Here is a 21,439-nt window from a genome sequence, read left to right as displayed (position 1 = left end):
GAGGCTCCTTTCTTTTAGAGATCTTGATTGCTTTTGATAACTGACCATTTGGGCCACCTGCCTTTTTCCTCTTTCCTCGCTTTAAATTCCCACTCTTATGCTTTAAATTCACCAATAAAGAGTGAGCCCTTGAAATCCTAGGCCCTCACCCTCACCCATAAAAGCAGAACCCCAGTTCCGTGGGTTCTCTCTCTCTCTCCCCATGACCTCACTGTGTGGCCCCAGGTGTGCCAGGTTATTTCCAGGTCCTGTAAGTAAAAATAAAATGAAAAGTAATAAACGTCTCCCCCCAAGTTTCCTGATAGTTATTGCTGAAGCGCATTTTGCAATCATAATAAAAACCACAAGGGTTGGTCCAGCCTCAACACTGGTTGTTGATGGGCTGTGACAGGCACACAACAGCCCCCTGCAGGTCAGGGTACCATGTGCCACCACTTGAAGGTGAAGGGCTTCCTGCGTACGTTGGTGCCGCAGTGCACCTCCCCCAGAAATTTGTGGTAGGCGGAGATGTCATCCACGAAGGTGCAGCAGAGGCCCAGGGGCTCCAGCAGGGAGCGCACATGTGTCTCCAGGCAGCACACCTCCTCAACCTGGGGCCCAAATGGCTTGGGGATGCCCAGGTCCTTGCTGAGCACAATCATGTTCACCTGCAACAAGGAAGGGGGGGGGTGGGGCCACAGCTCCGTTTAGTGAGCACCTACTATGCCCCGCCCTGTTCTAAGCTCACTGAACCCTCCCAACAACCCTATGAAGTAGGGATTGTGACTATCCCCATTTTACAGATGAGGAACTGAGGCTCGGGGGGGCTAAGCAACTCATACATGGCAGAGCTGAGTGGAAAACGAGGCAACCCACCCCTGTATTATGTGTATGTCCATGCGGCTATATATGTACGCATCAGCGTGTGCATTGCACGCATGCGTGTATGTGTGTTTTCATGTGTGTACATGTGTGTATATATGTATCTATGTGTGTGTGTATGTGTGTTCTAACCTCCTTCTATCACATAGAAGACTCTGCTCTATGATAACAAGAATCCCTCCTGTCTATAAAGGCCTTTTTAATTTACAAGACACTCTCCAATCTGTTAAAGGATCCCCCAGGACCCCAGGGGGCAGCTAGAATAAGGATATCACCCCAGAAGGGAATGAGGCCCAGAGAGGGTGAGTGCCTGGGGTGGGTGGGAGGCCACACAGCAACTCAGCCGGGACTGGGACCCGGGCCTCCTGATTGGACAGCCTCAGCCGAGGGGTCCCTCTGGATCTGGCTGCCCCTGACTGGCCTGGATGAGGTTTGGGGTCCAGAGCACCTCACCATGTTTGGGAAGAAGGCTCTGGCCTGGCGGTCCTCGTCCATCTTGAAGAGGGCAGGCAGGTCGATGATGTCCTGCTCCGTCAGCCCCAGCTCCTTCTTGAGGATGTCGCGGTTCCAGTCCAGGCAGCGCTGGGCGACGGGGAAGAAGAGAGGGCAGGCGAGTGAGGGGACACCCCTGCCACCTTTGTCAACCTCACCCCTGCCTGCAGGGGACCCGGCACTCCAGGGAGAGTGTCAACCTCACCCCGGCACTCCAGCACGCGCCTACCTCTCTGGTGCCCCTCCCACCAGTCATGGTAGTAATAAAGAGAACGAGAGAGAAGATTACAGAAATAATACTAGAAAATCACAGAAATAACACTAGTGAGGGCTCATTTACTGAGCACCACCTACTACAAGCCAGACGCTGTGGTAAGTTCTTGCTATGCAGTATCTCATTGAATCCTTAGGCTGTCCCGTGTGGTGAGAATAACAGTGACAATGATTTCGATTAATAATAATTAAAACTAATATGTGCAAGAACCCTAAGTGTACTGTTCTAAGTACTTTACATACATTACTTATTTAAGCCTCAACCTCATGAGGTAGACACTATTATTAGCCCCTTATTAGAGACTCTACCCAAAATGTAGAGTCCTTAGTGAGTTGCCCAAGGTCCAACTGCCAAAACGAGGGGCGATGATTTGATCTCAGATTTACCCGAAGCCAAAAAATGTCCACGGAGGGGAGTTACAATAAAGTCAACTTTCAAATAGCCAGTGAGGCATTATGTGAACTTTGGGAAACTCTGCAGTTGTTTCTACAGCCTCCACTCCACCCCTCCCCCTGAAATGTAGCAGCCCGTTATTGGGTTGGGTTGACTACATCCTCCCCTCCTGGTGACAGCTAATTAGTGGACCCTTGCCCCTGCCTCTTTGCTCCAGTGATTGGTTCAAGGATGGGCAATAAACCAGGATTAAGGGAATCAGTATATGGAATTCCCCTGGCTACAATAATTGGTTCAGGTTGGCACAATCAGAGTGAAATGCAAAACTTTTGTTTAATTGTTGGGGGCACAGACCTCCCTCTTTGTGGATGGTGTGCTGGATGGATGTGAGACCTTGAACTGTTGCAGCTATACTCCTGTCATGAGGGCACCTGTAGAGCCCAAGAAGTGCAGAGAAATAGGGCTGGAGCCCTGATCAACCTGTGCCTGAAATCCATCTCACTGCTGGACTTCCTACTCATATGAGTCAATTAAGCCATTTAAAAAAATCAGTTTGAGTTTTTAAATTTAAACTTGATACTCTAAATGTGCCCATGCAGGGCTTCCTCGGTGGCGCAGTGGTTGAGAATCCAGCTGCCAATTCAGGGGACATGGGTTTGAGCCCTGGTCCGGGAAGATCCCCCATGCCACGGAGCAACTAAGCCCGTGCGCCACAACTACTGGGCCTGAGTGCCACAGCTACTGAAGCCCGTGCACCTAGAGCCTGTGCTCTGCAACAAGAGAAGCCACCGCAGTGAGAAGCCCACGCACCACAATGAAGAGTAGCCCCTGCTCGCCGCAGTTAGAGAAAGCCCGCACGCAGCAACAAGACCCAAAGCAGCTAAATAAATAGTAAATAAATAAATAAATAAATATGCCCATGCAAATAAAGAGAGATCTAATTCAACTAAATATGACCCTTTTGACTGGTATCTACTTCTGGATACAATCTTTGAGATTTAGGGACTCCAAAGGTGGGATTCATCCATAGATAGAAAACTTCAGGGATCTCTGATCCCCTAAAACAAATAAAAATTCATGGCATGTGTTTACATATGAAATTTTCTGGCGAGCAGGTCTGTAGTTGTCATCATGTTTTAATGAGTGTGGGTCTCCCCCAAATGCTGTGGGCTGCAGCCTTACAGAGCCCTTGGTCTTTAGTACTGCCTGATACACCTTCCTTCCCAGGTCTCCTGTCTGCTTCTAGCCTCCACTGACCTGCTTTGTCACCCCATTCAGCCTCCAGTTTAGAGGCGTAAACCAGAAAGGCTGGACCGAATGCTTATTGAGGTCCTTCCCTCTGTCATGTGCCCTGAACCCTTGGCCATTCCCTATGGAAGCCCCGAGGATGTGACAGGTGCCATTGGTCATAGCCTTGTCCCTCCCACAGGCCCCTGCCCCGCCCTCACCTGGAAGTACTGGTTCTCCTGCACGAGGCTCTCGTTGGACAGAATCTTGTTGATGGTGATGCGCTTGCTGCTCATCCCGCCCAAGCCTGTGGGGGTCAGAGGACAGGGGACAGTCTAGTTTTAGGTGTCCAGCCTGGGCGCTCCCCTTTGCCAAGGCCCCCAGCTTCTGGGCTAACTCTTAGGATGAGGGAGAGGGGCTGGGACAGGCTGGGGCCCAGAAGGGCAACCCCAGGGGTAACTCCTTTCCCCAGGGTTGGCCATGTCACCTGGGCCAGGGAAGGGGTGGCAGCTGTCTTGCTCTCTCTCTGGCCAGAGGGTAGGGTGGCACAAGAAGCCTGCTTCTAAGGATGAGCAGCAGACCAGAGGGAGTGTGGCAGAAGCAGGACGCCAAGCGGTGTCACCCTTCCTGTTTTCCAGACCTGCCTCATGCTTGGCCCTTGTCCTGGTCTATGCCTGCATCTGCCTCCTATTCCATCATGATGGCCCACGTGGCTTCTGGCTTGATTAGTGATACCTAATGCTCAAGGAGCGCCTGCTATGTGGCAGGTAGTCTTCTAGATATTTACATGGATTAACTCAATAATCCTCCCCACATTTCTATAAGGTAGCTTCCAGCATTAAGGATGAAGAAATGGAGGCACAGAGAAGCTACATGACTCGTCCAAGGTCTTACAGCTAGTGGAAGAGCCCGTAAGCAGACCAGGCAGTCTGATTCCAGAGCCTAAGCTATTAACTCTTTTTTTCCCTACCTGATGCTGGTCCTCTGTGTTTCCTAGTCCCGTAGCTTGTTAGTGGCAAAGAGATCGGTGCTGTTGCACCCTGTACCTGAGCTGTCTCCACACCACCCCTTGGACCTATTTGTACAAAGATAATAGTTCCTATGTCCTTATGGGTAGCTTTGAGGGGTTCATATAGAAAGAAGCCTCCAGAAAGTCAAGACTCATGCCTGCCAATCTAAAAAAATTTCCTATCGGTGGGAATTAAAAAATGACAGTGGTCTTAAGTTGGTCTTGTCCATCCTAGACACCAGTCACTATCAGGAACACTGCCTTTCGACATGGAGGGTGGTAATGTATGTAAGTATCAGCCTTAGGGGTGCAGACTTTTGGGAGCAGGTGGATTAGAGACGCCAGCCTGAAAGGTGTCAACAGGGAATGTAGGAAGAGCACATAAGACATTGTCATGGCCTCTCTGACCTGGCTCACCGTCTGTGCCTGATCAGCTCTGTCTCTTTGCATGATTAGTTTAAGAGCGAAGCTCATCCCAGTCTGTCTATCCCAGTTATGTGGATGTCTAAATTAAGCAGATGATTTCTCACTCCGGGACTGACGGTGATGACGTCTGACTGTACGTCACGTCTGTCGACTCCCACTTTTCTTCCTACCCCTCAAGTGCATTATGTATATTCTTCTCTATCTCCCTTTCGAAAACACAAGCTCCTTGAACACAGATTGCGTGTCAGTTTTGAACCATTTAACTCTCCTTGGGGTCTGGTGCCATTTGAAGTATACACTAGGTCCCGAAGAAGCACTAGGCACTGCTGGTGGTCATAAGGGGCAGTGGGCAGCTCGATGGTCCCGCTGGCCACAGCGAGGGTCACAGAGGCCAGGGCTGCTTCCCACCACGGTGACCTCACAGCCCCGGAGCGGGCCGGATGTCCAGGAAGTGGAGCTGGGTATTCAGGGACAAGGCACTCATCTGCCCTGTCCTCCCAAGGGTCTCTCTGGGGGCTCAGCTCCCTGCTCCCTGCCACGGCCCTGAGGGCACTCACCTTTGAACATGATGGCCTCCCCATGGCCCTCCTTCTGCTTCTCTCGGAAGAGCTTGTAGCAGGCCGAGGTGCTGGCCATGAGCATCCGGAATTCCTGTGAGAGACCATTCAGAGGGCCAGTGTCAGCAGAGAGGAGGTGGCCAAGAAAGGTGAAGGAGCCCCTGCTCTCAGCCCCCGGGGTCCCACCTGCATATTGTCTCAAGCCACTCTCTGCCGAGCAAAGGCCACCTGGCAGGGTTTTCTCTACCTCAGAGGAATATTTCTCACCCTTCCTGCTATAGAAATTCCTCCACCTCAGCAACGCCATCGAGTCAAAGCTCAGAGTCAAAGGTGACCTTGGACAGAGAGGAAGAGCTTCTCCAAGTGGCCAAGAGGCCAGGCCATTTGCACCAAATTTCCAGGGTTTGAAGTTGCAGCTGTTTCTTTTCACTTCTTGGGAAATGAAAGAACCCCTTTCCAGAGCCCCAAGCCCATACCCCATTGCTCTCTAGAGCATTATGGCCAGCACAGTGGCCACCAGCCCTGTGGGATTATTGGACACTTGATTTGTGGCTGGTCTGAGTTGAGATGTGCTAAGAGTAAAATACCTGATTCTGAACACTTATATAAAAAAGAATGTAAAATCTCTCATGAATAATTTTTATAATGACTACATGCTGAGGTGCTAATATTTTGGATTTATTGGGTTAAACATTTACCTGCCACAGCAACAACGTACAAACCAGCTTCAGCCTACTTCCTTCTTCCTCTCTGCGGTTGTCTTCCTCTAGATACCCCTCTCTGTTGACAAGAGCTGGTAGTACAGGGATTCTGCACTATCCTATTCACTCCAGCCTCAGGGGCCAGCTCACCTTTGTGCCTGGGATGGGGACGAATGTCATGAACTCATCTACATGGCCCACGGTCAGCCAGTCCGAGTAGAGCTCCACGGGTGCCTGCACCTGCTGGGCCTGCAGGAAGTCCCTCACCACCTTGGTCATCCTCCGACCACCAGACCTGGGGTGGGGTTGGGGAGGAGACAGTTCTTCAGAAGGTTGCCCACCGTGCCTGTCTCACCAGAGGGTCTGCAGGAGGAGTTCAGACTCTAGAATCTAGCCTGGACCCAGAATAGCATTGGTGGAAAAGTCACGGGAAGCAGCCTGAGTTGCAGAGACCCTGGCACAGGCAGAAAGGTGTTTGAGCCCAAGGGGAAAAAGGAGGAGTTAGCTGCAGCCATGGTCTGTGTGAAGAGCATAGAGCCCATTCTTAGGCCACTGAGGGTGTCAGTAGGTGTAAGAAGCCAGCTTCTCTGCTCAGGGAACCCTCATGGACTGCTGGAGGGGGCTAGGACACAGGCATGATTCCAAAATCTTCCCTAGCCTATGTACCTCTTCGCTGTTAACTTCTCAACTTCAATCATTTCAAGTGACACCTCTTCCAGGAAGCCCTTCCTGACTTCCACACTCCCTGAGGTCTTCAATATCCCCATTACCCTTATAATATAACCCCAAAACCTCACAGTGGCCAACAAATGCCTCTGTGATCTGGCCCCTGCCTGTCCCTCCTACCTCATCTTCCTCCCTTCCTCCTTGTTCTGTTTGCTCTAGCCACATGCTAAACTTGTTACCAAGGTTTTGTCCTTTCTGTTCCTTCTATCTGGAATGCTCCTTCCCTTTCATCTTCCCATGGCTGCTTCCTTCTCATCATCTGAGCCTCAATTCCAAAGTCACTTCCTCAAAACCACAAAAGCCAAAGTGCCCCTGCCTCATCACTCTTTATCATGTACCTTATTTTATCTTCTTCATTGCACCTATTAGCACTCAGAAGTATCTTATTTATTTGCTTAATTCCATGTTTATTGTCTATACTGCCTCCATCCCTAATGGAAAACTTCCTGAGAGCTGCGACTTTGTCTGTTTTGCTCACTGCTGTCTCCCCGCAGCCCAGAACAATACCTGGCACAGAGAAGACTCTCAATAGATATTTGTCTCTAAGAAGAGCCCCTGTGATCTCCCCTAAGGGGGTTAGGGACCCCTCCTTGGGTTTCTCTGACTCTGTATCATTCTATCACTGTACACACCCTCTGTTTCATGTCTGTGATCTCCACAATCTCCTGGAAGGTGGGGGCTGGGCTTCATGTTTAGAACCCCATGTCTGACATAGGGCTTGGTGCTTGGCTGGTGCCTGGGAAATACCTGCTGAATGGATGAGTGACTGTTGAGTGGAGGGAGAAGGAGGGCAGGGTGAGCAAATGGTCACTGTCTGTGTCAGTGGCCTGCTGCAGAAGGTAGAGAATCCCATGTGGCTTATAGGAACTTGGTGCCCAAATCCTGGCTGGTCCCACATGTGCGGGTTCCTGGCAGCCCTTTTGTGAAGTGAGGACCCACAGTACTCACTCTCTCCCCAGCAACTGCTCTAAGGAAGACTCTGCCTTCTCATCGACTGGTGGGTGACCTGAGGAGGGAGTGAAGGTGTTGTTGACAGGCCAGGGAGCCAGGGACTCAGGCTTTGGGGCAGAGCCATGTCTTCTCATGTGTCTTTTGTGGATGGGCACCCCCGAGGATTTGTTGGTGTGCACTGATCCTCTTTCGGTACTCCTTCTCTGAACTCCTTCATCCCTTCCCCACTTTCTTTATAATCCCATTATATTCCCTCCCATTTTGGGAAGAGGGTTATTTATTTAGTTTTGTATTAGGTCCTAATTCATACTAAGATGTAAAGGCTAACTTGGTTTTCTTTCCAAGAGTGTCTGTATCTTGTCAGAGAGTCATGGGAGAGGTTAATTCTCCCAGCCAATCACTCCATGTACGAGCAACCCAGTCTGCTCCTAAAGGGAAACAATAACTCCCCCTGCCTCCCCCACACCTGCCCGCAGGCCCACCCTGGCTTCTCTTACAGAGGAAAGCTGGTCCCGATGAGGATCCGGCCCAGGGGGTATGTCTTGCCATTCACGGTCACTGGCGGACTGACCTCTAGGTTCCCAAAGGAATCAAGGCTGGTGACAGGCTCAAAGAGGGGTTCCCGGGTCACGTAGCCAAAATCTGGGCCCTGGGCGAGAGACACCCGTCATTAGTCTCTTGCGGCCAGGAGCCCTTAGCCCCAACCCAGCCACCCTCTGATGACCACTTTTCACTACCTTTGGTCTGGCTCTGTGAGCACTTAGCTTCTAGGGGGGTCACCCATGCTCTTCTCATTCCCACTGATGAGCAGGACCCTGGCATGGGGAGGCTGAGTTTGTGAGTATGTCAGTATGAGCGTGAGAATGAATGTGAATATACGAGTGTCTGTGTGTGTGTATACATCTGGGTCTCTGGGTGTGCCTCTATTTCTTAAACACGGAGACATATTGGTGATTTCTGGTTTGGTCCTCATTTTGTGCTATTGACATCCCCACTCGTCTCTTAATGTGAGCAAGAAATGGACCTTTGCTGTTGTCAGCTATTGAGATATGGGGGCTGCTTGTTACTGCAGTCTTACCAAGTGAAAGCTGACCAATACATGCAGGAATGGCAGATATGTAACATATATACCATCCCAACCCATTCCCAACTAACCCTATTTATTCATATTTATATCTGGAGCCCATATATAGCCTCAGAATCCTTCTTAGCACAGAGCTCCAACAGACTGCAGTTACATGATATAACCCCAGTGACGTCCCCTGAATTTTAAGTTTCCTTTCATGATTTTTTGGTAAAAAAGTAGGGATCTTGCTTGGGAGCTTGCACTGGGGATGGAACTAAGCTTGTCTGGCACAAATCCTTGCTAATAAAAACCAAAGAGTGAGAAGATGTGGCTTATCCTGGCCCAGCTTAGAGGCTCAAGAGACAGCTGTGCCCAGTAGGGTGAATGGCTGCAGCTTAGTGCTTTCTCGCCTATGAGCCCCAGATGGCAAGGTGAGACTCGCCAGAGGCTGGGGCAGCTGGGGCTTTACAGCCTCACATGGGCAGGCAGGCATGCAGCACAAAGTTGGGCTTGGCCCAGGCCTCCAGGAATAATGCAGTCTGGGGGCCTTGGTACTAGGCCAGCCTGGAACACTGAAGGCAGGTGGTGACCCGGGAAGAAAGAGTAAGAGAAGGATCTGAGAGGCCTTGGTTCTCCTGCCTGCTGGCTGGTTTGACTATCCCTCATGTTAGAGGAAGTGGACAGTCCTCACCGAGGACAGTGTCCAGGGCTGTGGAATGAGAACCAGAACAGCAGCTAATAATAGTCATTGTATCAGGAGCAGCACGGTTGCCTTATATAATGCTTTCAATCTTCACAATAAGCCTGTGAGATGGATACTGTTTCTATCCCCACTTTACAGATGAGCAAACTGAGGCTTGAGGAGGCTAAGGTGTTTGCCCAAGGTCACATTGCTGCTAAGGGGTGGAACTGGGACTCAAGGCCAGATCTGTCTGGCATTCCAGAGCTTTGTGCTCACACCACTGGCTGTGCCATCTCCCTGTGATGAAGGGACTAGGCTAGTGAATGTTCTCAGGAAGCAGGTGTGGACCTGGCAAAGGGTTGCCTCTGAGCAGCCCTGACGTCTCACAGGAGGCTGCCCTGTGTGTGACCTTGGCAAAGCCACCTGGTCTACCCAGTCTCTGTTTCGTGTTCTGTTCAAGCCTCGCCCTGCCTGTTCAGGGTGGAAGGTGAGGACAAAGACGACTAATTTTGGTTCTGTCCTCATTCAGTTGGTTGTTGAGGGCATAAAAAGAGAGTGGTAATGACCTCTAGAATCGAGGGTGGGGGTCAGATTGCTTTTTAAAAAACTCATGAACTGAAAAAAAATCACAGATTTAATGAGCTTTGAAGTTGGAACCATGCTTTTCGACAATTGCTTGACTATAATTTTCCTCTCTGAAACTTATTTTGCTGTAAGTTGGAGGTGGGGCAGTGTCAGGAGTCAGGCCTCTGTCTCCCATAACTCTCATTTCCCATGAGAGAACTCTCCATGTTTTGGAAAAGCATCAGTTATCAGAGCAGGAAACGATGTTAGAGATTACTGTCCCAACTGACCCATTTTGCAGATGAGAAGATGAAGGCAACAGACTAATTTGCAGTAAACTGATTTTCCAGGCGTGCCCAAGGCCTCCCGACCACTCTGTCCTGTAAGAGTCCCAGGATTGTGCCCTCCCTCATCCCCCAAGGTGGTCCTCAGCATCTCACCAGGAGCTGTTTCACTGGGAAATCCTTCAGGTTTCCATCTCTGGGGGAGTCCAGAACCACAGGGAAGCCTTTGTGGGGGGCCTCGATGTAGCCAAACTCAATTTCATCCTGTGGGGACACCGGGAAGAGCTATCAGACGAGCCCAGGGGGCCACCAGTGAATACTAGCCAGCCTCCCCAATTCTCCCAAGCACATGACGGCAGTGGTTTCTTACATATCCCTCAGATAGTCTCTGCACATCCCCAGCATGTTTGTACTCATACTGACCCCATTTTAAAAAACATAACTGGTAACATCTGTATACATTTTCCTGCAAGTAATACCTTAACTGGAAGTGCATTCTTTATTTATAGATTGGCTTCTTTTTAGCTGATGTATAGTACTCCACAGAAAGGCTGTCCAATCATATGGTCACCCCCTTGCCCCGTGGCTGGACATTTAGGTTGTTTTACAGTCTTCTGCTACCCTAAGAAGCTGCAGTGAATTACCTTGTACATTTCTGTCCCTGTGTACACGTGCACGTGTGATCTGAGGACAGAACTCGCATGCGTGGAGCAGCTGGGCGCCGGGGCATTGACATTAAGCTGCCTCTTCTTGCCTGAGCCCTGGACCACATCCTTCCCAGCTTGGGGTTCCTTACCTGGATCCAGCGATCTCCCCGGTTCATGTACTGGAAGCAGACCTTCAGTTCACAGTTGCTTTTCTCAACCAGGCTCTTCACCTCTTTCAGGAACAGGTAATTGTCCTTCATGCTGAGAAGTGTAGGAGGAGGGGGCGGCCAAGAGGGAGGGTGGGGAGGGATGAGGGCCAGTCCACTGAGGCGGCAACAGCAGTTGGCATCTCTGGGCTGTGCTGGGCAGATGAGGCCACATCTGTGTTCAAAGGCACCTTTGCAAAGGCCACTGGAGTCAAGGGCCAAGCAAACTCATCCCCTCATGCAGTGTTTACCAAAGTCATGAACAAACAAAACGAGGAGGGGAATTCTCACCCTCACCTGCCCCAAAGCCTTACATCTCTGACTCCCCAGATTTCCAAGGAAGAGCTATGCCTAGCATGGAGGCAGGGGATGGGTCCAGGACAGCAGGGGTGTGTGGCCAGGTGGTGTGATCAGTATCACCTGCAGGCACTTCTTTCCCCTGCTTCTCATCTCGCTGTAGCTGTCTAGCACATAATAGATGCTCAGTTAAAGAATTGCTGGATGAATAAGATGAGTTGAATATCCATTGTAGAGAAAGGTTCCTGACTACATCGTATGGGCCAAGAAGATATGGGAAAGAAATGCTAGCTATTATTATTATTATTATTTTTGTGATATGCGGGCCTCTCACTGTTGTGGCCTCTCCCGTTGCAGAGCACAGGCTCTGGAAGCGCAGGCCCAGTGGCCACAGCTCACGGGCCCAGCCACTCCGCGGCACGTGGGATCCTCCCAGACCGGGGCACGAACCCGTGTCCCCTGCATCGGCAGGCGGACTCCCAACCACCGCGCCACCAGGGAAGCCCGCTAGCTATTATTTTTTAGAGCACAAAAACTCTGTGCCAGGACCTTGGATGAATACTTCACCTGCTTCATCTCACTTAATCATCACAGTGACTCTGTGATGTGAGCGTCTCAGAGAAACAGAGGCACAGAGAGGCCAAGTGAGTTGCTCGAGGTCACACAGCTGGTAAGTAACAGAGCATGATCTGAACTCAGGTCTGTCTGCCCCTGAAGCCCCAGCTTTAGCCACTCTCTGCGCCGTGCCTAATGCTTACCAGCACACAAACACCGACAAAGGAGGCAGGGTGTTGGGGGTCATGATCCACGGAGCAATCCGGAATGTCACGGTGTCCGTGAAGATGGGTGTCAGGGGGACCTCCTGGGCGTGGGGGAGAAGAGGAGGGGATCAAAAAGTCTTGTCAGGGTGCTTTTCACTCCTGCCTAACAAAGTGGGTGAAACCAATAACAGTAGTACCTCAGGGAGCGCTTACGGCGTGCCAGGTCCTATTTTTACATGTGAGATTTCACTTCTGCCTTACAATCACCCCAGAGGGTAAATAGTATTATAATCCTTGTTTTATAGATGGGGAAACCAAGTCACATAGCTGTCCAAGGTCACACGGTTAGTAAGTGGTAGAGCCTGTATATAAGCCCGGGCAGTCTGGCTGCCAAGCCCATACTCTCAACCACTGTCTGATCTCGCTGCATCAAAGTTCTCTTCCTGAAATCGGCTCACATGATGGCTGAACCAGCCCCGGCCTTCCTCTGTTTTTGCTCTGGGCACCTTGCCCTTTTCTATGTGTGAGTGTTATAATGTTATTGGGGGAAATTTTGATATGTCCACATTGCTCTTTAAGGAAAGGTTCGGGAAGCTTGCCTGCAACTTGAAGGAAGATGAGATGATTCCTTTGCATGGCTGGCTTTGGAAAGCTACAGGAAACCGGGCCCCTGCCCTTGATGGGGAGGATGGAGGTGGCCTTTCCTGCATGGGTCTGCCTTTTTAAAAAAATTATTTATTTATTTTTGGCCACACTGCACGGCAGGCAGGATCTCAGTTCCCTGACCAGGGATCGAACCTGTGCCCCCTGCAGTGGAAGCACAGAGTCTTAACCACTGGACCTCCAGGGAAGTCCCCCAGGGTCTGCCTTTTGAGTGGCCGCTGGAGGGGGCCAATCTGAGAGACCCTGATGGCCAGGTTGCTCCAGGCACTGGGGGAGCAGGAGAAGCCCTCTCCCTACCCCCTCCTGTTAGCTCTGCTTTTCCTGCCTTTCCCTTTTCCCAGCGACTTGAGGCTGCTTTGTGAGTGAGATCTCACAAGCTTGTATGCTCACAGTCACCCTGGGAAGCAGCAGTATTTGTCATTTCTGTTTTCCAGATGAGGCAACTAAGGCATAGGGAGTAAATTCACTTGCCCAATGTCTCATGGGCTCAAACCTGGGCCATCTGACTCCAGAGCCCCTTCTCATAAATCTAAGCAAGACCTAGCTTCACCTTCGGCAGAGCCCTTGGCCTCCTGCCTCAAAGCAGTCCGGGGATGAAACTGGGGAGCAAACCCTGTGTCTGAGAGGGCAACCAGGTCCCTCCCTATATCTGAACAAAGCTGGGTGGGCCTGAGGGGTAGGGGTCTGGGGCTGCCATTTTTGATGAGAGGTCCTTGTGGGCAGGACACATCCTAGGCTGGCGGGTGGGGGGCTTCTCCTCAGGAGGGGAAGGTGCTCTCCTTCTCGTCCAGTTTCCCAAAACCAAGAGCAAAGGTGGGTGAGATGTCTGGCCACAGGGAGGGGACACGGCCTGCGACTGGGATTTGGGGTTCGGCCTGTGGTCAGAGTTGGTAGAACCCACAGCTAGGGTGTGGGACCAGGCAGGGAGGGAAGGCTCATGTGTGTGGCCTACTTTGCTTCTTGTGCTAACCTTTGGCACTCTGTGCCTCAGAACTAGGCCCGCTCTCTGCAGGGAGGAGGACAGACCAGGGACAGGCATGAGGTAAGAGAAAATCACCTGGAGAGAATCCGGGAGAGTAGGTACAGTAAGGAGGAACCCCCAGAGCATAGCTCAGAGGACGCTGGCAGACACATGTGGATGGTGGGGCATCCGGGTCTCCAAGCCTGGACCCCCTCCCCTTGGAGCTTTGAGGGGAGTAGAGCATACTGGGGACCCCCCAGGAGTGGCCCTCTAGAAGGAGCCCCACCTGGCCCGCAGGGCAGCCCCTCCTGGTAGAGGCCCGGAGCCCTCACCTCGGCCATATACTCCAGCAGGCTGACATGGATGGAGACCAGGCCCGAGAAGCCCTCGTCGGGAAAACGCAGGCCTTCCACGAAGAACAGCAGCTCAGCAGAGCCGCCCGTGTACTTGACCACGTGGTAGAGCTTCCGGCGGCCCAGGATGTGGATATAACGCTGGCCGAAAAACGGGTCTGGAGGGAGAAGGACCAAGGTCAGGCCCCATCCACAACCGTCCGTGGGGCGGGGTCACTGATGGGGGACGCGATGGCAGAGTAACCTGTCCTCTAGACACAGAGAGAAAAGCACAAGCAGAAAATGCCACCAGAAGGGCCGTGGCCTGGTCATCTTCCCAGCACTGCAGGGCCCCAGCCATGTGGCACTCAACCAGACACCCTTCCTGGCTTCTGGCTTCCTTGCCTATAAAGTGAGCTAACTCTCCCAGGAAGGGGACACGGAACGCAGCAGCTGAGGACCGGGCAGCCAGTGACGTCAAGGAAGGGAATTATTGTTCCCATTTTACAGAGGAGGAAACAGTCCCAGAAATAAGAAATGGCTTGTCCAGAGCCACATAGCCAGTCACATAGCCAGTAAGTGGCTGAGCTGGGACTCAAATCCCTGTCTAGTTCTGAACCCCGACCTCTCCTCTCCTTTATATAAATAAAACACCAAAGTGTCCATTGGTGCCCCAAATTCTCCTCCATATAATGCAAGCCACATTGGCGTGTGGGTCCCTGGCTGCACGTTTTTGTGGCTGGTTTCTCCCACGCTCCTGCCCCACTGAAACCACCCAGCTCTTCACAGCGCTGTTCCCTCTGCTTGGAAGAGTTATCTCCCTCCTTCTTTCAGGCCTTGATTTGTGTCACTTCTGGGAATCATAGCCAGATCCCCCAGAGACCAAGCCAGGGGCTCTGTCTGGAGTTTCCGCAGCCCCCATCCTTCCCCATCACAGCCTTTAAATGGACATGATCTCAGTGTTTAGTTGTTGGCTCTGAGAGACTGTCACCTGCATGGGGGCTGAGACAGGCCCGGTCCAGGGCAGGTTGTATTTAATAAATATCTACTGAATGAACCAATGGCTCCCATACCACCCCCCGTGGGAGAATTTTCAGGCCAATTTAGAGCACATGTGTTGAATTACTACTCTGTGACCACGTGGACACGGACCTCTGGGGGACACAGAGATGGGCAAGATGCAGCCCCTCTGTCTAGGTGCAGTGCTCAGCTGATGATAAGATGGCACAGATGTGGGAAGCGTCATAGTAGAGCTACGGGGTGAGAGAGCCCGTGGGGTTACTGGGGTGAGGAGGACAGGGGAAGGGAGGCGGGGTGGGAGGTGTTTGAGCAGAGAAAGGCAGCCTTTGAGATGCCCCTGGGGGCGGCAGAGATGGGGTGCAGTGAGGAGAGGAGATACTTGCATTGCCCAAGGCATGGAGGTAGGACCCTATGCAGTTCCAGAAGGAGTTTCTTTATGCCCTGCAGAGCTGGAAGGGCAGAATCAGGCTCAGCTTAGTACTGTTGTCAACAACAATGGGTATGATTATTGACCAGTCACCTGAGGGCTAGAGCATGTAACTAGAACAGTCCTGGCATGAATAGGGTGCTTGATTAAAACTTGCAAAATGAACGGAGGAAGCAGCAAAGCCCAGGCTCAGGATGGTTCCTCACGTAGGACAATGTGCTCAACTGGACCCTGGTTATACATCTCATTAAGGGGGGGTTACCTTAGTGGTTATTACTTCCAGAGTCAGAGAGATGCAGGTTCAAGTACCTCTCTGGCTTACAAGCTGCAAAACCTCAGGGAATTCACTTAACCTCCCTGAGCCTCAGTTTACTCATCTGTTAAATGGGGGATAATAACACTTACGCCACAGGGTCCTTGCAAGATAAAATGACAGCATCAGCAATTGAGGTAAGCTCGGTAACCAAGGGTAACCATTGGTAACACAGCTAGGACTTGCTGGTATTACTACTATGAGAGCCCATGAATGCGTCAGCACACCCCTTACTGCAAAATTCATGACCTTTTCATTGAATGGCTTAGGAACAGAAGGCAAAGAAAAATACCTCACCTCACCTTCCCTTAGGTGGGCCCAAGAAATGAGGCATATAGACTCAGACACTGCGTGTCCCAAGGAACAGCTCAAGACAGAAGGTGAAGTCCTTCTCATTCAGAAAAGACAACATATGCCTTGTGTCCCAATCACTAAGTAGATCCAGATGGCTCTGCATAATTAAAAAAATTCTCCCCCGGGCACCCAGGCCCTCCAATGTCCACCTGTCCCAGGCTGCACTTGAACTGGTGCTAGGAAAGAGATCCTCAGACCTGGAAACTGACTTGTCTTCGCAGAAAACTCCAAAACTTTCCCAGGGCTCTGGGCAGCTAGGTGGTGTGTGTGTGTGTGTGTGTGTGTGTGTGTGTGTGTGTGTGTGTGTGTGTGTGTGTGTGTGTGTGTGTGTGTGTGTGTGTGTGTGTGTGTCTGTGTGTGTGTGTGCACGCGCTCCACCTGGGCCTGGGAGGGTGGGGGTCTGGCAGGGGAGCTGGGCCAGATGGAAGGATGCGTTCTTGCCCATCTGCATGCAGTTTTTTCCCCTCTATGGCCTGCAATTTACATGTGCCTCTCTTTCTAGTGTCTTGGGCCAGCTCTAGGTAGATTGATGACTTAGCGGGAACAATCCAGCCACTGTCCCGAGGAGCCTCCTTCCCCCATCCCCTGTCCCAGCTGGGTGCAGTCCTGCCTGAGTGTGACCAGCTCTCCCTGCAGGAACCAACAATGACCCTCTATTGAGCAGCCCACGTGCCTCGGGCTGGGCCCCGCCAGCCACCCTGACTTCTCCTTAGCCCCAGGCATCGGCCCCGCAGGCTGGCATGTGGCATAACCCTTCTGGTCACTTTGGAGCCATTCCACCTCCCAAGGAGACTCTTTGATAGTGTGGCCATCTGTCCTGGTTTGCCTGGGATTGAGGGGTTTCCTGGAATGAGGGAGTTTTAGAGCTAAAACCAGGAAAATCCTGGGCAAACTGGGACAAGTTGGTCACTGCACCCTTGTAGGAAGAGGTCAGGTCCCAACTTTGGGATCCTGAGGCAGAATCTGAGGCTGGAGCACAGACACCTGGGTCCTCCTAACAGCACTGGAGACACCTGTCCACTGCAATCATTATACAGTAAGTCCCCTGCATACGAACCTTCAAGTTGCGAAATTTCAAAGATGCGAACGTGCGTTCCATCAATATCCGGCGTAAGTGAAACTGCAGCTTGCCCTCGGATTGTGTTAGCTGGGTACCTAGGTACCTAGGTTAACTTTGTTGGGCTCAGGAACAAATTGGACCTACGAACGCTCTCTTGGAACGGAACTCGTCCGTATGTAGGGGACTTACTGTAATTAATAATCATAATAATAACCCCCCAAAAGCAAGAGAGAGTGTTCCACGGGCCGGCTACTGAGTGCTGACACGTGTTCCTTATCTAATCTCTATCACCAGCGGGAACTGTCAGGCCTCTCCTTAGCCCCACGTCACATCACAGAAGAGGAACCCAAGGCCTGGCCCGGTAAGTAGACTTGCCCAGATGCAGGATTTGAACCTCCTGGGCTCTGGAGCTCCCTCTCAGGGTCCCTCAGCCTCCAGCCAAGCCCCCTGCCCTTGGGGGACACAGGTGACACATGACATTCATGTAACACAACATATTCTTATCCACAGGTGTACATGGATTTTGAGAAAACCCCCAAATGCCTGCATGGCTGAAAAGGAAGAAGAGGAAACTGTACCACAGATGAATTATTTTTCATCCCGGTTAGTGTGGCACTGAGTATTCACCCAGGATTCCAATTCTGTGGGAAACTGACGATTCCGGGATCATCGCTGCATCGGTAACACCGCCCCTCCCCCCACATTGTAAGATGGCAGCCCAGATGAGACAGACCGGGGAACAGCATCGCAAAGCACTCACAGCAGTGGCTCCTCCTTTTCTTGTCTGCTCAGGACCCATCTCGATGGCAGTGAGGGAGAGGGATGTGATTAAGGGCCAGATCTCAATCCACTGTCATCAACAAAAAGACGCTCTAGATAATGTCCAGGTGTCACTAGCAGCAACAGGTTGAGGGTCACAATACCACACAATGTGGTCGAGAAGCCGAGATCCTGCTTGTACCCCTCCTGTCCGGCCGGCAGCCCCATCCGCCGTGGCAACCCTGGCCTGGACAGGGTAAGCATCAACATCTCCGGCCTGCTTAGGCGGCGGAGCCGGCCTGACTCTGGGGACATTCCAACCTGCGTGAGGTCACTGCCCGAGCCCAGGGCGGATCAGGAGGTGGACTGGCTTCAGGTGGCAGCTGGGTCCACTGCTGTCCTGGCTAAATCCCTCCCTGAGGTGAGGGTCCAGGGCCACTGGGACCAAGTCCTCATGGCGACTGCTCTTAGTGGGCCTGGTCAGAGGAGGGCCCCAGAGCTAGGCTGGAGACCCTGGGCCCCCCAGAGAGCTGGGCATGCGGGGGAGGCCTCACCCTGCACCACAGCAAACGATTTTGCGGAGACAGCTTTTTAATACATAAATCAGACCTTGACAGTCACTTGCTTAAAACCTTCTAACGGCTTTCCAGTGCACTTGGAATAAAATGCAAGCCCTCTCTGCATGCGCTGGCCCCTGCCCAGTTCGCTGACCTTGACTCCAACACATCTCCCTCCTCCGGTCTTCTGTCTGTTCCTCCAATACTGGTTCCCTCCTCCGGGCTTTGTACGCGCTGTTCCCTCTGCTTACAACACTCTTCCCTCAGCTCATGAACGGCTGGTTCTTTCTCATGGTTGCTTTGGTTCTCAACTCAAATGTCGCCTGCTCGGAGAGGCCTTGCCAGACCATCTAGGCTAGCGGTGCCTCGCCTTTGCCCCTGCCGTTTTCTACTGCTTGGTCTGTGTCATTTCCTCCAATTGTGCTTTCCTCATTAGACCGTCTCCTTCCCGAGGGCAGGGTGTGATGGCAGAGTTCACCCAGGGATCCCGGCGCTGAGACCAGCATCTGGCACTGAGGGGGCCCGACACCGATTCACAGAAGGAACGAGACAGAGCAGGCAGCTGCGGGGATTAGCTCCATGGCAGAAGCACGTTCCTGACTCACTGGGGACCCAGGAGGCCCTGTCCTTGGCAAGAGGACAAGGGCTCCGCTCCTTGAAGGTGCCCACAGCATCATCACGGGCTCTTTAAAAGTCAGGGGCAGTTCTCATGTTCAGAAAGTCTGAGATGAGCAGAAAACACCTGGTGGGGGTGGGAGGGAGTGGGTACCTGCCTCAGGTATCATGAAGGTGATGTGATTCTGGGAAAGATAGACCTCAAAAGCCTTTCCTCCCCTGGTTCACGTGGAACTCCTCGGGGTTCCACATAAATCTGTCACTGCCAACTCCTTTGAGGGAGGAGAGATCTATCCCACGGGTCCTCTTGACTTCACAGGACAACGGTGGTCCTGGTTACCATTACCAAGAAGCTGGCCCTCTCCAGTCACCTGCACCTGTGACTACTAAGGGGAGGGGTCTGGGGAGCCTTAGAGGGAGGAGCTGGGCCCCCGAGGGGTATCTCAGAGAGCACTGACTGGATGGGAACTGCAGGAGGGCCAGGCTGGGGACACTCACTCTCCACGTAGAACACGCCCACTTTGTCCGAGTCCGACATGGAAATGTAGAGAACGATCTCGTATCCGGTGGGGAGGTGGTCGGGGCCTTTGGTCCGCAGGATCATCTGGGACATGTCCTTGAGGTCTGAGGGGTGGATGCATGAGGAGGTTAGAATTAAGAGAATTGCGTTGGGGCGGGGTGGGGGCGTGGGGGAACTGGATGAAGGTGGTCAAAAGGTACACACTTCCAGTTGTAAGATAAATAAGTTACCAGGGATGTAATGTACAACATGATTAATGTAATTAACACGGCTGTATGTTATATATGAAAGTTGTTGACGGTAAATCCTAAGAGTTCTTATCACAATTTTGTTTTTCTACTTCTTTAATTTTGTACCTATATGAGATGATGGATGTTTGCTAAACTTATTGTAATACTCACTTCATGATGTGTGGAAATCGAATCATTATGCTGTATACCTTAAACTTAGACAGTGTTGTGTGTCAATTATATCTTAATTAAAAAAACAAAGGAGAATTGTGGCTGGAATGTTGGCCTGTTACTTTTATAATCAGGACAAAGCAAACCCCAAACCTGTGTATTATGAAAAAGCATAAGAAGTAGTTGTTATCTCCAACACTACAGATGACTTCCTATAACCTTTTGGGAACTTCCTTCTGCTCCTTTTTCTACATATGTACAACTTCTTAAAAAACATGGTTCCAGGGACTTCCCTGGTGGCGCAGTGGTTGAGAGTCCGCCTGCCAATGCAGGGGACACGGGTTCGTGCCCCGGTCTGGGAGGATCCCACATGCCGCGGAGCGGCTAGGCCCGTGAGCCATGGCCGCTGAGCCTGCGCGTCCGGAGCCTGTGCTCCACAACGGGAGAGGCCACAGCAGTGAGAGGCCCGCGTACCGCAAAAAAAAAAAAAAAGAAAAGTAAAAGAATCCGCCTGCCAATGCAGGGGACACGGGTTAGAGCGCTGGTCCAGGAAGATACCACATACTGCAGAGCAACTAAGCCCGTGTGCCACAACTACTGAGCCTGAGCTCTAGAGCCTGTGAGCCACAACTACTGGACCCGCGTGCCACAACTACTGAAGCCCACGCTCCTAGAACCCGTGCTCTGCAACAAGAGAAGCCACTGCAATGAGAAGCCCGCGCCCTCAACAAAGAGTAGCCCCTGCTCACCACAACTAGAAAAAGCTCGTGCAGAGCAACAAAGACCCAATGCAGCCAAAAATAAATAAAAGAATTTATAAAACAAAACAAAACAAATGAAAAAACTTTAAAAGAAAAAAACATGGTTCCAATTGAACTATATCGATAGTTTTATTGTCTGTTTTTTAGCAGGAGTGGATACCTGAGTCCACCATCCTCAGGAGACCCAAGGTCACACCTGCCTCACCCTTGGCCCAGACCAAGACTTATCATAAGTGCTTTCATTGCTCCTCCCTGCTCCCCACCCCAAGCTCAAGTGTGGATTCTGTGGTACCTTCCTTGCTGTAGACTTTCTCATCGCTGCAGTCCTCTCTGGGCAACCAGGGTGTGTCTCGGTCACAGTTCACCAGCAGGATGGCTCCCTGCCCCTCAGGGCCCCAGGTCCAGGATGCCTGCATTGGCGAGGAGAGAGGTCAGTGCTGTCTTCTCTATCTTCTGACAGATATTCTCAACCCCAGCGCAGACCCCATAGGACACTGGAGACAGACCCAGTATGAGACTCTTGCAGCCACTACCCAGGAATGTAAATTGGCGCAGCCACTATGCAAAACAAT

At 51.6% G+C, this 21,439-nt stretch overlaps 1 protein-coding gene across 2 annotated transcripts in view; it reads right to left on the bottom strand.

Annotated features, from left to right (window-relative positions):
* Positions 1-413: 413 nt before the first annotated feature.
* Positions 414-21,439, bottom strand: part of PADI2 (peptidyl arginine deiminase 2) — a gene marked incomplete at both ends in the record, with an annotated part of 44,067 nt that continues 23,041 nt past the window's right edge. Inside the window, 13 exons of one of the 2 annotated variants that reach the window (XM_082668699.1) lie at positions 414-647; positions 1,315-1,443; positions 3,469-3,554; positions 5,240-5,333; positions 6,091-6,235; positions 8,115-8,266; positions 10,370-10,477; positions 11,010-11,121; positions 12,122-12,225; positions 14,081-14,259; positions 15,478-15,549; positions 19,684-19,809; positions 21,160-21,277. In XM_082668699.1, coding sequence (XP_082524825.1) covers positions 414-647; positions 1,315-1,443; positions 3,469-3,554; positions 5,240-5,333; positions 6,091-6,235; positions 8,115-8,266; positions 10,370-10,477; positions 11,010-11,121; positions 12,122-12,225; positions 14,081-14,259; positions 15,478-15,549; positions 19,684-19,809; positions 21,160-21,277 — 1,659 coding nt within the window. The remainder of the gene's footprint in view (positions 648-1,314; positions 1,444-3,468; positions 3,555-5,239; positions 5,334-6,090; positions 6,236-8,114; positions 8,267-10,369; positions 10,478-11,009; positions 11,122-12,121; positions 12,226-14,080; positions 14,260-15,477; positions 15,550-19,683; positions 19,810-21,159; positions 21,278-21,439) is intronic. The other variant, XM_082668700.1, reaches the window with a different exon arrangement.

This window comes from Grampus griseus, assembly GCF_964374135.1.
Source record: "Grampus griseus genome assembly, chromosome: 1".
In the NCBI taxonomy this organism is placed as follows: Eukaryota; Metazoa; Chordata; class Mammalia; order Artiodactyla; family Delphinidae; genus Grampus; species Grampus griseus.
The sequence above is the reverse complement of the archived record's forward strand: the minus strand, read 5'-3'. Positions and strand labels throughout refer to the sequence as shown.